This window comes from Akebia trifoliata, chromosome 8 (genome assembly GCF_017979445.1).
Source record: "Akebia trifoliata isolate Shusen 1 chromosome 8, ASM1797944v1, whole genome shotgun sequence".
Taxonomy (NCBI): Eukaryota; Viridiplantae; Streptophyta; class Magnoliopsida; order Ranunculales; family Lardizabalaceae; genus Akebia; species Akebia trifoliata.
Genome location: NC_141382.1, coordinates 47,490,746 through 47,503,703, shown reverse-complemented (window position 1 = coordinate 47,503,703; position 12,958 = coordinate 47,490,746). Strand labels below are relative to the sequence as shown.

Below are 12,958 nucleotides of genomic sequence, written 5' to 3'. Positions count from 1 at the left end.
TTTTTTACATACCACTTATTTATAAATCATTACCATTGTTGTTTAAGGCTTCCACTCCTCGAGATTAAATTGGCACCTTGATGAAGATGATTCTGGTGACAATCTTAATTGATAATTCTTATTTTCAAGGTTTCAATGGTTCAAAACAGTTGAAAGAGAAAAAGAAGAAATCTTAGTGTGATGCCTACCAAAGATCCTATGAAGATTTGATTAGTAAAAATAATTGAAATCAAGACAATGAATAAAATTTAGATGAAAATGAATATGAACATGAACAGTGAAAATGCATATGATTTTCTTAGGAGGGTGAAAGATAAAATTTTTACAACATTTTCTCAATCTTTGAGAAGGGATTTTAAAGTCTAAATCCAAGGACAAGTTCATCACATATGTTGTCCAAGTGTAGTGCCATATGGACATGAACTGGATGAGAGTTATTTATAACTTTGTTCTTGGGCTTTGTTTCCATCATTTATTAATGTTGATACTTGAGTATAATTAATATCATATCATGTTAATTAATAATGAATTTGTATAATTCACTATTTAGGGGTAGGTGAATTAGAGCACGTCGCTCAAATATCAGATTTAATAAACACTCTCAGATATTACATTAAATGGGGAGATTTAAAACATGCGAGGGTTCATATCACATTTAATTTATTATTTTATTTTAATGTACATATTAAACCCAATTTGTTGCTTTATCGACCTACTAGACTATTTGAGGTTATTCGTACGCGAACCCAAAATCTAACTTACATCCTTATTTTAATCACCTCGATTTTTTATCTTAACACTTATGTTCATGCTTTCATTGAATAATATTGAACTAACTTGTTAAAAGTAATATCATCATACTTATTATTTTTCATTTAATTTAAGACGTTGAGTTGCAATTTACTAAATGTTCTTTTTATAAAGTGTTAAAATTGTGTCCTCGTTGATACTAGATCAATATTGAAACTCAGGCCCACCCAATACCTAAAAACAAGTGTCCAAATTTCGATAATGCGACAAAAAAGGGTCTCCACAATTACTAAATTATTTAATTATAACAAGGAATGAGCCAATCGGATCAACCTGACTTGGGTTGAGCATTTCATGCCCAAGATCGGGTTGGGCGTGTGGACATTTGTCAAGTGTGGGTTCAACACGGGTTGATCACTAACTCGGCCCAACCCGCCCGATTTTTACAGCCCATGGAACCGGTTGAATTTTGGACGAGATGTAATCCATTGACAGCCCTAGCTTTTAGTTCATCAGATAAGTTCAAAAAAAAAAAAAAAAAAAAAAAAAAATTGGAAGAAAGATTTTGAAATTATTCAAATGTTGTGTGTAGATTTTTCCCCAAAACCCATCATCTTTAACCTCCTAAAAAAATTAATATCTTGTTTTCTAGGTTTGAAGGTTGATGAAATATATACAACTTTGAAATTGAAGGATAAAAATGTTGCCCCAATTCGGAGAATTGTACGAGTTTTTGAAAAACGTAAGAGAATTTTGCGACCATGGCAGTCAGCCAAGCATTCACGAGTCGGCAGACCTGACCAAAAGGGGCCGCTAAAGGAGGCTTGGGTAGCTTTCTGTTTCGACTCGGTCAAAGTCAACTATGAAACGGAGGCAACACAGTTTTTTCGAGGCAACTCATTAGTGCGTAAACCCTAACGTTTTCCACGGTCTCGACCAGTAATGTACTTCGCATCAAGCGTATTTTAGCAAGGAATCCAAATAACTATAGTGCAGCAGATACATATCAGCCAAAAGATTGCCTTACCACGCACGAAAGCCTTCAATCATGCCGCGTGGAAACGTAAACGCGCGCGTGAGAAAATGTTCTGACGTGGTGAAACACGTGTGAAAGATGAAGAGCGATGGACTTTAGGGCTGGCGACATAGTCAGACCAGTCACGCTCTTTTCAGTGTTTGCAATTAGGGATACTAATTAAGCAACGTTGGCGTCAGACGCAACTGAGTGTCGTCCTAAGATCAACACCATCAAATATAAATCGAGAGGTAAGAAAGTAAGGACGACAGTCAGCCTGCACCTCAAGTAAAAAAAGGAAGAGCCGATGGAAGCCACGTGTCTATGGTGGGACAAGATCTTGTAGGAGAGGGGGTTGGCATCCAGCAAAAGCGCCAACGCCAACCATTTTCTCTCATCTCCTCCTGTCTTTCTCTATTTCCACTTTTTTTTTTTTTTTCTATTAAGATCTCTCCCTCTCCCTCCTTTTTGTTAGTCCCTAGAGACAAAGAGGGAAGAAGATATGAAAGACGACGAGTGGGTCAAAGCGGCCATGGAGGACGATTCCATGGTGGTGGAGCTACTTAGCCGACTCAACCAGTCGACAGCGCATGCGAAGAGGAAAGCGATGGTGGTACCACCGATCAAGTGGGGGGTACGACAGCCTCGGTCGAGGCAGATACTGCGGTGCAGTACGGTTGAGGCGAAGAAGGAAGGTGAGTCAACACGAGCAAGTCCAACAACGCCGCTCTCGTGGAGCGGCGGAACGTCTTTTAGTGGTGGTGGTGGAATCGGCGATGGTTACGAAGAATCGAGCCGGTCGGCTAAGCGTCCTTACAGTAGGAGATCTGAGGTTAGTCTCTCTCTCTCTCTCTCTTGATGGAGTCAGTTTTCCGGTCTGACCTTTTTTCTCGGTTGACTGAAATACCCTTGTTGAATGAACGTTATTACTTTGAGAGATCTTTGTAGTTGGAGGTGTGTTGCGGTTCTCTTCATCGATCAAACTCGTTGGTTTGCCTATGCCGTAGGAGATGAGGGATCTCTTCATAATTGACGATTATACCCTTAACGAAGGTTATAAACCAAAGATTAGCAATCTAGTCTATCACCTGGTATTTCAGTCATTTTACAATCAGATCAGTCAGGCTCTGCGGTCATTGCATAGAACCTTTTCAGTTACCTATTTTTCTGACCATAATACCCCTACGATCTAACGAATTTCTCTCATGCAGTTATGTTCATCGTACATAGAAGGTTTCGTCAATTTTACTTTTATCTCGTAAATTTCCGGTCGTTTCGTTTGTGACTTGTTTTTCTTTTTCTTTTCTAAATTTACCAAATTATCCTTTACAATGTCATAAATACCGGGCTACTCATCTCTTAAGGGCAGATTTGTCAACTAAATATAAAGTTTGGTAATTACCAATAAATAACCTGGACAGTGTCCATGGTCGTCGTCGTTTTTTTCATTCTTTTCTACAAGGTTTTGCGTGTGGACTGTGGACCGACTTTAACGTTTTCAAATGACGAAAACGCCCCTAAACTGATTTTGCTTTGTGAGGTTAAATAGAGGGGCAGTTGAGTCAGAGAATTTTTCTTTGTACTATTTTATCGGCGGCGTTGTCTCCTCGCGTGTGTGCGAGGGTTAGGTGGTCCCCACGCCCCCACACAGTGGAGAGGGGGTGGTGGGTGATGAAGAGTGGAGTTAGGTCAGCATTCGGTTGCAGTGTTGTTCGTTCGCGATATTATTGTGTAGATGCGGTGTTTGGTGTGCGGCTCTGGATCTATCCCTATCCATCTGTCCCATCTATCTCCCTCGTTAATTTCTCTTTACGTGTCAGCCTATGGTATCTTCCTCCGTATTTTTATTAAAGAAGGAAGTCTAGCGTGTGACTGAGCGTTGGTTACCTAACTTAATGTGCCACCTGTTTCAATACTAAATTTCGCATCTCGAGGTGTCAAATTTAATGGGGTTGTTCAAAGCGTTTATTTTACTCCCAAATTCGCACGTATACAGTGGTTAGAAGTTGGGATGCATTATTCGCTGGTGGGCCTGCCTTGATCTAGTGGTTTGGAATATAAGTTTGAGAACAGATGGTTAATTTCTTTTCGTTGGGAGTTCTTCTTGGTAGGATCCATTAGATGGTGGTTCCACAAACTTATTTGGATGACTTCGTGGTTTTAAAACTCGTTGAAGATCGAGATGAACTTGATGAAATGTGACCGGAGAAGAAATCAACAAGAGTCGTGCTGGAGTGACCTCAAGATTGTACCTCATTTCGCACATCCTGACAGGAAAGTGCATAGGAACCATTATATGCTTTTTTACTGTTATCTCGATGAAAAGCATCTATGGTTCGTATACACTTCCACGTCAGGATGTGCAATGTGAGGTATAATCTTGAGGTCACTTCAGCATTATTCAATTAATGATGGTTTGTTGCACGGTCCCTTGCCAACATGATACAAGCCGTAAACATAACAATATAACATAAATCAAGCTAAATATAAAGGGACTGAGTGATAATGGCCTTACTGTATAGTCCCTTTAGCATTAGACAATTGCAAGAATAAATGTGTATTAATTGATAAAAAAACTGATAATAATGCATGAAATTGCTCCTTCATTTCTTATCCACGAATCTTTAATTTCTGCAAATTAATGTAGATTCTTTGTTTTTGAAAGAAAAATGGTAGAGTGACTTCCTGTGTCACTGTGTTTGACATTTTGTTGATGTGGAGCTGTGCTCAGAACGATAGATGTTGTTCCTTGAGATTTGAGTGAAAAGCAATATAGTTCAGAGCACAGCTCCACGTCAGTGCAATATCGAATGCAATGTCCTGCGCAGCCATTCTAGCATTGTTCTTTTTGAAAATTGTTTTGTTAGTGTACTGTAGTGCCCTTAATTATATAGTAATGCCATTTGGTTATGGTGTTTTCAGGTCACTGCGACAAGTAAAACCGCCAACAGACGGTCGAGAAAGAAGAAGGTAATTGTAATAATCTTAAGCAAATATCTAAGGTGCTCATATACTAGACCCGTTGCATACTATTTGATGGTATCACACGCAAGACATTCTTTGCGAAATCTAAGTGCTTTAAAAGGTTATATCCACAAAGAATGTAGCCTATTTGATGGTTATGCTCATTTGTATACCATCAATTGTGGAGTAAAAAAATTAATTCCCAAGTGAACCCATAATGTCCTCAGTCCCATATACCCCCACTTGCATAACATTTGCCAGTGTGACAATGCCTTATAAGCTTTTAAGAGTTTACTTGATGGGTACCTCATATGTTACCTAATCTTATATTTATTGACTGTTGCCAGTCATTTGCTGAACTTAAAGAGGAAGAAAGTTTGCTATTGAAGGAAATATTGCATTTGAAGAAGGTATGTTTTTCTTTCTCAGTGGGACCTTTTTCTTCCTCTAGATTTAGCTTCTTGGAGATCCCCTAAGTTGTGGTTTTTTGATGATCTTCAAACAGGAAACAGCGACACTACGTATCACTCATGAGGAACATAAGGCAAGAAATGAGAGTTTGAAGAGAATCAAGGTGCCCACATCTTTTTTTCTTTTATGGTATTATTTTTTCGCTGCGTGGATTTAATTACTTTTGTTTCTTCCAATAAGGAGAGTCTACACATGTTTTTTTTGAAAGGTTGCATATGTCTCTCTCTTACGCATGCAAACAATTTATTACATTTTAACCTCAGAATGACAAGTTCACCCTAGGGGTGCAACTTGGTCCGGTTCAAACCGAATGCTTTGGTTTGGTTTAGAATGAACTTCGGTTTAGTTCTAGGTTAACAAAGTACTGAACCGACCAATTTGGTTCGGTTCTTGGTTCATGCCTTGCATATAACCGAATCAAACGGAGAACCGAATCCTTATATTAATACAATTATAAATAAATATTATTAATCTTTTTAATAAACTATACGGATGTTTTATGGATAAATTGATTATTATTCTTATGGATAGATTAATGACATTTTGTTGGATGGATGGATTAATGACTTTCTTTAATTGATGGGAAAACTATTTGACTTTTTTTTTTTTAATGAATACATTACTGATTTTTTTAATTATTGATGGATAGATTAATGTCTCATTATATCAGATTTCATATTCATATTTAGTAATTTTCATTAAAAGTCAGTTGATTCAATTAGGTTTTTAAGATATTGGCAACCCGTAGAACCGAACCGAACCAAACCGAGCTTAGCTAGGTTCGGGTTGGTTTGGTTCTATGGCAATTTGGTTTGGTTCCGGTTCTCATTTAATGGAACCGACCTAGGCCGGTTCGGTTCTGATTTGGCCTCAAACCGAACCAAGTTGCACCCCTAGTTCACACATCCTCACATTTGTACGTTTGATAAATATAAAAATTAAAAATATTAATGGAAAAAAGTTTACTAGTTACTTAGAACAAATGAAATTATATCTCAACTGTCGCAAAAAACAATGGATGCATTAAACATACTACTATTGGTTTGATTTTCAAGAATGAAAAAAGATACATTAGGAGGCAGCAACAATAGCAACTCTTGCTCCTCCATTCCACTCCATCTAAAGCCACATCTTTTGTTATTGAAAGTGAGTTTATGTCTGCTTTCACTATCTCTATCCATTCTTTCCTACGTTTTCGTGAATGATTTCGATTTTAATTTTATCTTCCCTATTCCTTCCACTCACCCATCTCAAAAAGCCTCATCTTAACTATGTTCAATTTATTATGATGCTTGTTGACCGCATAACATTCGACTCCATATAACATAGCTGGTTTTACTGCTGTCCTACAGAAATTTTCTTTTAATTTGATTGGTATGCGTTAGCTACGTAACACTCCAGAAGCACACCTCTATTTTAACTGTATAACTCTGATTCTGTCTATGGGCACTAATTTCCCAAGAGTACTTTGGAAATGTTTCACCCTTCTAAAAAATCCAATAAGGTGCTTGTTAATTTACCACAATTAGCATATTGCCATCCATTCATTTCTTTGTTTCCTTCTATTTTGCAAACCTAAGGTATCTCAACTCAGCGAGCACATTTGTAGCTTCTGACTTTATTTTTTCCTAAAATATCACTTGGATTTGGTTTGCAACCCCGGAGGATATTCTCTGTGATGTAAAGTGCAATGATATGAACATACTTATATTTTCCATGATTTGGCAAGTTTGGTAGTTGCCTATCACTTTAGTAAAAGAAAGGAAACAAATCTTTATTATAAACTTAGAGCTATGTAACAAGGACACAGACATGTGTCAAAGCTTGACATAGTGCACAGGTAACGATGTGTCTGACATGATGCCTTCAAGAAGCTTGAAATGAATAGACTTCCGCATACAATATACATGCATTATAACATAATACTATAGTTATATTTAAGTTAAAAGTTTTTTCTTAATAAAATAAAAGAAATAAATTGAAAGTTGATGCAGGACGAAGAGGGAAGAAAATTAAATAACGGGTAGGTTAGGGAATCTAGTTTGGGATTTGGGTTAAGGATTTTGGATTATAGAATAAGGGAAAATATTTAGGGTTGAGGGAAAGGGGTTTCAAGGAAAAGATTTACATCATGAATGTGAATCCTGAGATGTCCTTAGTTAGAAGTATAGATTCTGGGTTGTAGAAATAGTTTTGCATTCTGAATAAAGATCTTGAGATGTCACCAATTCCAAGGTAGGCAATCCCTAGTCGGAAGAGAGTTTTTGAGAAATTACTCCTAGTTGGAAGGTAATTCTTAGTTGGGAGATTATTCTAGCCCCTAGGCATGATGTGACAAGGCGATCTGAGACCTTACCAACTAAAGCATGATCTCTGAATTGGCTCGATAGATCTGACGTCTCATCTTCCACATTTTGTTGTTCTTTGCATGCCTATTGATGAGGAATTTAATCTACCACATTTGTTGTTGTCTGCGTGCCTATTGATGTTATACTTAAACTATCCCATCTCATCATAAATAAGGGCAGAAACACAAGGAAACGGGGGCTTTTTTGGAGGATTCTTGGGTAATCAAAACATTCAAATGTAAAATTGTACCATATAACTCAAATATTTCAGTGAGTTGGTTCCAAGAGCCTCGGGAATCTTGTCAACATTAATAATGAATCCAATCAAAATCTTGTACTTTGATCTCTCGTCTCTTTAATTTATTAAAGTGGTTGATGTGATTGATCCATTGTGTGCAATCAAATTGTGACTTTTGGGGCAAATCTCAAGGCATCAATGGCGTATCGGATTTTTTACCCAGGGTGTGATCGATTTCATCCACCTTCTTTCAGGGGGTGTCTGAGTGGGTTGTTATCTGATGCAACAATTTTTTTTTTAAAATTGGTGTGTCTTTGTTATATAGTTATAGGGGTTCTTTAATCAATTTTCCCTTTTGAACAAGGCCTACAAGCTTTTGAGACCAGTGCTCTTCTGGTAGTTTTGAAGGCTTAGGGAATTTAGATGTACAAAGATTTCCAAGCCTAGAGTCTTCTAGTTGGTGGAATCAAATAAATTATGTATGGTTTAAGGTTTCAGAAAGGATGTACTTACCCAAGTAGAAGATGGTTGTTTGCAACTAAATCCCTTAAATATAAAACCTGTGGTGATAGCTCAAAAAACATTTTCCCCATATTTTTTTGTGTGGGTACAATCAGAGATAAAAAGAAAATTGTGGTGAATGGTTCAGAACTGAATTTGAACTAGTCAGATGCATGTGGTCATCCGTGAGGGGTTGATTTTTTGAATTATAATATCTCATGGGTCAAAATAGCCAATGGTGGTGCAACTTAATACGGTATGTATAACATGTGTACCGCAGGGAAGGAGGACACTAGTATCCTTCTTTATTCTTTAATGTCTCGACCGCTTCATCGACTCACTACACTCGTTTTGGCCCCTGGGCCTACTAAAGTCTATTCTGTAATGTCACCATATCGCACAGGAGTGTTCACATTTTTTGGCTGGGCCAAGATCTGCAGATCCTTGCGAGGCCGACTAAGCGCTTAGGCCTAGGTCTGCGCACCCAGGTCCTGTCTTGGACAATTGCCACCGGAACCATCATTGTGTCTAAAGACGTTGAGAGTAAGGCCGCTACAGAAGGAAGGTAGCGTAGCGCAGCAAGATGTTGTTCTCTGATGCCGGATACGAGTTCCCTTACCCATCTAAAAAGATGTCGATTATAATTAATTTTTTGCGAGGCATTAAGAGTTAATTTTTTGTGAGGGATTATTTTTTATTGGGTTTGTGGGCTCAACTGGGGACTAGTAACATGGCAGAATGAAACCCATGTGATTTGATGGGTGAATGCCTAGATAGTGGTCTCAAGGTTAGTATAATATGACTGCTAGAGAGAGTATACCGTGGAAGCTTGTTACGTTCATTGTCTGCCGGTGCTTATGGAAGGAGAAGAATGGAAGAACTTTTTAGGGGAAGGAGCATCCTACTCATGATGTGTTGATTATTATTCTCGGCTTTATATCTTCTATGAGTATAAACAATTTACATGAGTTTAGGGGTTTCTTCTTTGAGGATTTCCTCTCTAGGTGAGATTTGATTTGTAAAGGGTGAGAGTAACTCTTGGTTTTGTAGCTTTGTTTCTCCTTGAGTACATCTTGTCCTCCTAAAAAAAATAAAAAAATAAAAAAAACTAGAAAGTGGTCTATTCCAACTACAGGTGGGGCTATTCCTGACTGGGCTTTCATTATAAAACCTGTCCCTGTCGTGAGTGATTGGTTTTTACAGAAGACATGAGAGAAAAAAAAACTAAAAACCCTCTAAAACATGCTGTTCCAGAATTCAGCTAGTAAAATCTCCTTGCATTACTTTCTGTCTAGGATTCATGATGAAGCAAATAAGTTTTGTTGTTCTAGTAATCATCGTCATCAAACCCTTATCCAAATATATGGAGCCGGCTGAACGAATCCTGTTCGTCCTTTCATTGTATATGAAATGAACGTTAAGGATTCACTGCATTAGATGTAAAAATTTACGCTCTTTGCAAACCTGATGTAACAATCCTTATTATTACTTTTTGATTTTACAGCTTCAATTAGCCAAGGAAACAGGAACTAAGCAATCGAACAGTGATCAATTACACAACACAACAGTTGCACCTACCGATAGCATTTTTATGATCTTGCCAACCAGTGAGCCAGAGGCCATTGTTTACCCATCATCAGATTCTTTTGAAGCACAGAAGAAGAAGGCTACTGCGAATCACGATGGTTTCCTTATGCTTCCTGATCTAAATTTACTGTTTGAGGATGATTCTGGCTCTGAGATTTTATATGGAATGAGCTGACAATGATCAAATGGGCATGGAATTCTTTTTTCGAGCAAGTGTTAACAGACCATTTAATGGTATAATATTATCGGAACTGTAAATACGAAGAATCCATCCTCCATTGCAGATGAAGGTACCCGCTTCCATTACTGATTCTCATTGGCTTCATCTTGTTATTTCTTCACTAATTTCTTATCTTTAGTGGATCTCTCAGTAGGATTCAAACCCAGATGATGTTCTGAGGAAGGGAACTTGGTTGTGATACACGAAGAAACTAGTGTAGAAATAACCATATAGATTTATATAATTTTTTTCTTCTTTTAATCTAGATTTTTATATTTGTCCTTGATTCTTTGTGGCCAACCTTTATGACTTCTTTTGTAGTTTTTATCGAAATATTTATAGATAAATTGTAATTGTTTATAAAGGCGGAATCGACCCTTTGATAACTTCCTTGAGAACAATGCACAGGTTTCCTCACTAGTTTCTTAGAATTTATTTCATTTGAAAATCCTTGGGGAATATTTGAGTTTCATTCAGATGACATGCTGCTTGACCTTGGTCTTTTGTAATATACTAACAGAAAATGAACTAAATGCCCTCATCTTTAACCTGTAAGACCCCCTATGCCTCAGGTCTCTCTGCCGTCCCTCTGTCATAGTCGCTTGCCAAATGAGTTGCTGCCACACATTGGGTACGCCCTAATATCGGTCCAGAAGTAGTGTAGATCTAACCTTGCAACTGGTATTTGTATGTAAAAGCACTAACATTTAACAAAATCAAAATGGTCTTCTACTTTAGATAGGTCCAGCAATGACCACAAACCTTGAAAAATAGGAATCCTATTTGTTGAAAAACAGGGTTTTTCATTCTTTGATCTAATTTGCAAGTGAACATTACTGCATTGAAGTATGTGAGGAACACTATGAGCTCGAATAGTTGAGGATGCCATTTACAATCTCTCAATCTCATTCAGAAAAACCGAAAATCCCTCAAAAGAGACCCTCAAACGAGTTGATTATACATGTATAAACCACATAACAATAAAGTTTCCTTTAGGGAAAAAGTTACGAAATTGAGTAAAAAATCATCCCTAAAAATTTGAAGTTGGAGACTCCACCTAACTCAGCACAAAGATGGACCCGCAGAATCATTTTCGCCCCAAAGCTACCACCAACAGAACATAACAAGTAGGCTACTGAAGAAGCAAACAATCTTGTACTCAATACTACTACTATCAAAGACAAAAATTAGAAGAAAAGAAAAGAAAAAAAGTGATGTCTTGTGCTTTGGGTATTTAAATTTAGCACTTTTTATATATACATGTGGGACCGAGCTCCAAGAAAGCAATCAAGTCAAAGAAACATTGCTTCGAGGCAAACAAAGAGTGAACTTATTGACAAACATGACACGACTACCATGCAACAAAGAAATCCAAAACCATTCACTTATTTTCCTAAGCGTAACACACACTTCAGCATCTATCGATAAGGTCCATGGCCGTTCACTAAGTCTCTACTAACCTTCTTGTCTCTTCCCACACTAGAGACTTGCTAGAAACAATTATATAAGTCTCAACAAATTTCATGAGCTTCTATAGAGAGTAGAGAGTTTGAGATGGCCACAGGAGCTGCTGAGGGACTGATACGGTGTGTCTTCGAAGGATGCATATCTGCTTACGATGTCGAGATCGAACGGAGGCCATACCATCGTAATTGTAGCTGTGCATTGCATAAGTCTGGAGGTGGTTTTGACAAGTCATGTAAGCGGAATAGGAAAATATCGTATCCAATCAGACGGTCATGGAGTGAGGGTTGCTTGGTCTTAGCTGCTTCTGATTACTACTCTTCTCCTTCTTCTTCACCTGCTAATGTTTTAGTAGGGGGAGAGAAGACCCAGTTGGAATTGTATAAAGAAGTGAATGAGTGATTTGTAAAAGACTAGCTTTTGTGGGTTTGGATGTGTTGATGTTTTTTTTTATTTGTTTCTTCTTTTTATAGTTGTTTCTCAAGCTTGCTTTTATTAACTTTGTGTAATGAAGTTGTAACTTTTGGAAATTACGGTTTGGGTAGGTTTTCGAAAAACACATCAAAGAAGCAGTCCCCCCCACCCAAAAAAAAAAAAAAAAAAAAAAAAAATCCTTTTTTAAAAATCAAACCACTGATTGAACTCGAAATTTATCAAATCGGTCGGACCAAACCAATATAATAATAAAAAAAATAATAAATAAATAAAAAATCAGTAATGTTTCACTTATCGAACCAATTTTATTACAAAATCTGGTTGAACCTAGTCTAACCATCAGTTTGATCTGATTTTTAAAATACTGACAATAATATGATTCCTTAAGATAGTTTCATCATTTTATCAAGGACAATAATATGATACCATTAAAATTGTTGGGCAAAGAAACAACACAAACAATCTTTAAGTTGCTTGAATTTATACAAAGGGAAATGCTAATTTATATTCTTTTTTAAATTCCTTTAAGATTTCATTTTATTTTATCTTTAATGCAAAAATGAATACATATTTTAGTGCTATTGCCTAATGACAATTTTAAATATCGCAAAATCTCAATTTTTTATTTATTAAAATACCATTGCACAATGACAATAAAAATCATACTGTTTTGCATTAAAATATAAAATAGAAATAAATTTTAGAAATTTATGAAAAAACACATGACTGTCAAAGTTCATTTCTTTATCCTATACATGTTCCCTCAAATTGAGCAATTTGGGTAGAAATAATGAACAAGTACCTACGTTTCCTTCAATAGTTAAAGTCCTCAAGAAATATGTCTAATAAACCAATAATTGATATTGAAGAACCCCTTCAAGCATTTTTTGTATTGAAATAGGTATAACATGTGTCCACCCTATCAAATCCAACACTAGATATTATTGCCAAGTAAAATGTGTGCT

At 36.8% G+C, this 12,958-nt stretch overlaps 1 protein-coding gene across 1 annotated transcript; it reads left to right on the top strand.

Annotated features, from left to right (window-relative positions):
• The first annotated feature begins 1,980 nt into the window (after positions 1–1,980).
• LOC147397315 (uncharacterized) lies at positions 1,981–12,135 on the top strand. The gene is made up of 5 exons (XM_086452871.1): positions 1,981–2,597; positions 4,688–4,735; positions 5,077–5,139; positions 5,235–5,303; positions 9,792–12,135. Exons 1-5 carry the CDS (start codon positions 2,268–2,270, stop codon positions 10,047–10,049), a joined length of 768 nt encoding a protein of 255 aa, XP_086308997.1. The 5' UTR covers positions 1,981–2,267; the 3' UTR covers positions 10,050–12,135.
• Positions 12,136–12,958: the final 823 nt, after the last annotated feature.

Bases quoted from the DNA above. Each gene is read 5' to 3' on its own strand.
- LOC147397315 (XM_086452871.1), top strand. From the start codon at position 2,268: ATGAAAGACGACGAGTGGGTCAAAGCGGCCATGGAGGACGATTCCATG. The intron at 4,736-5,076 runs GTAATTGTAATA...GACTGTTGCCAG, and splicing joins GACGGTCGAGAAAGAAGAAG to TCATTTGCTGAACTTAAAGA. The intron at 5,140-5,234 runs GTATGTTTTTCT...ATCTTCAAACAG, and splicing joins AAATATTGCATTTGAAGAAG to GAAACAGCGACACTACGTAT.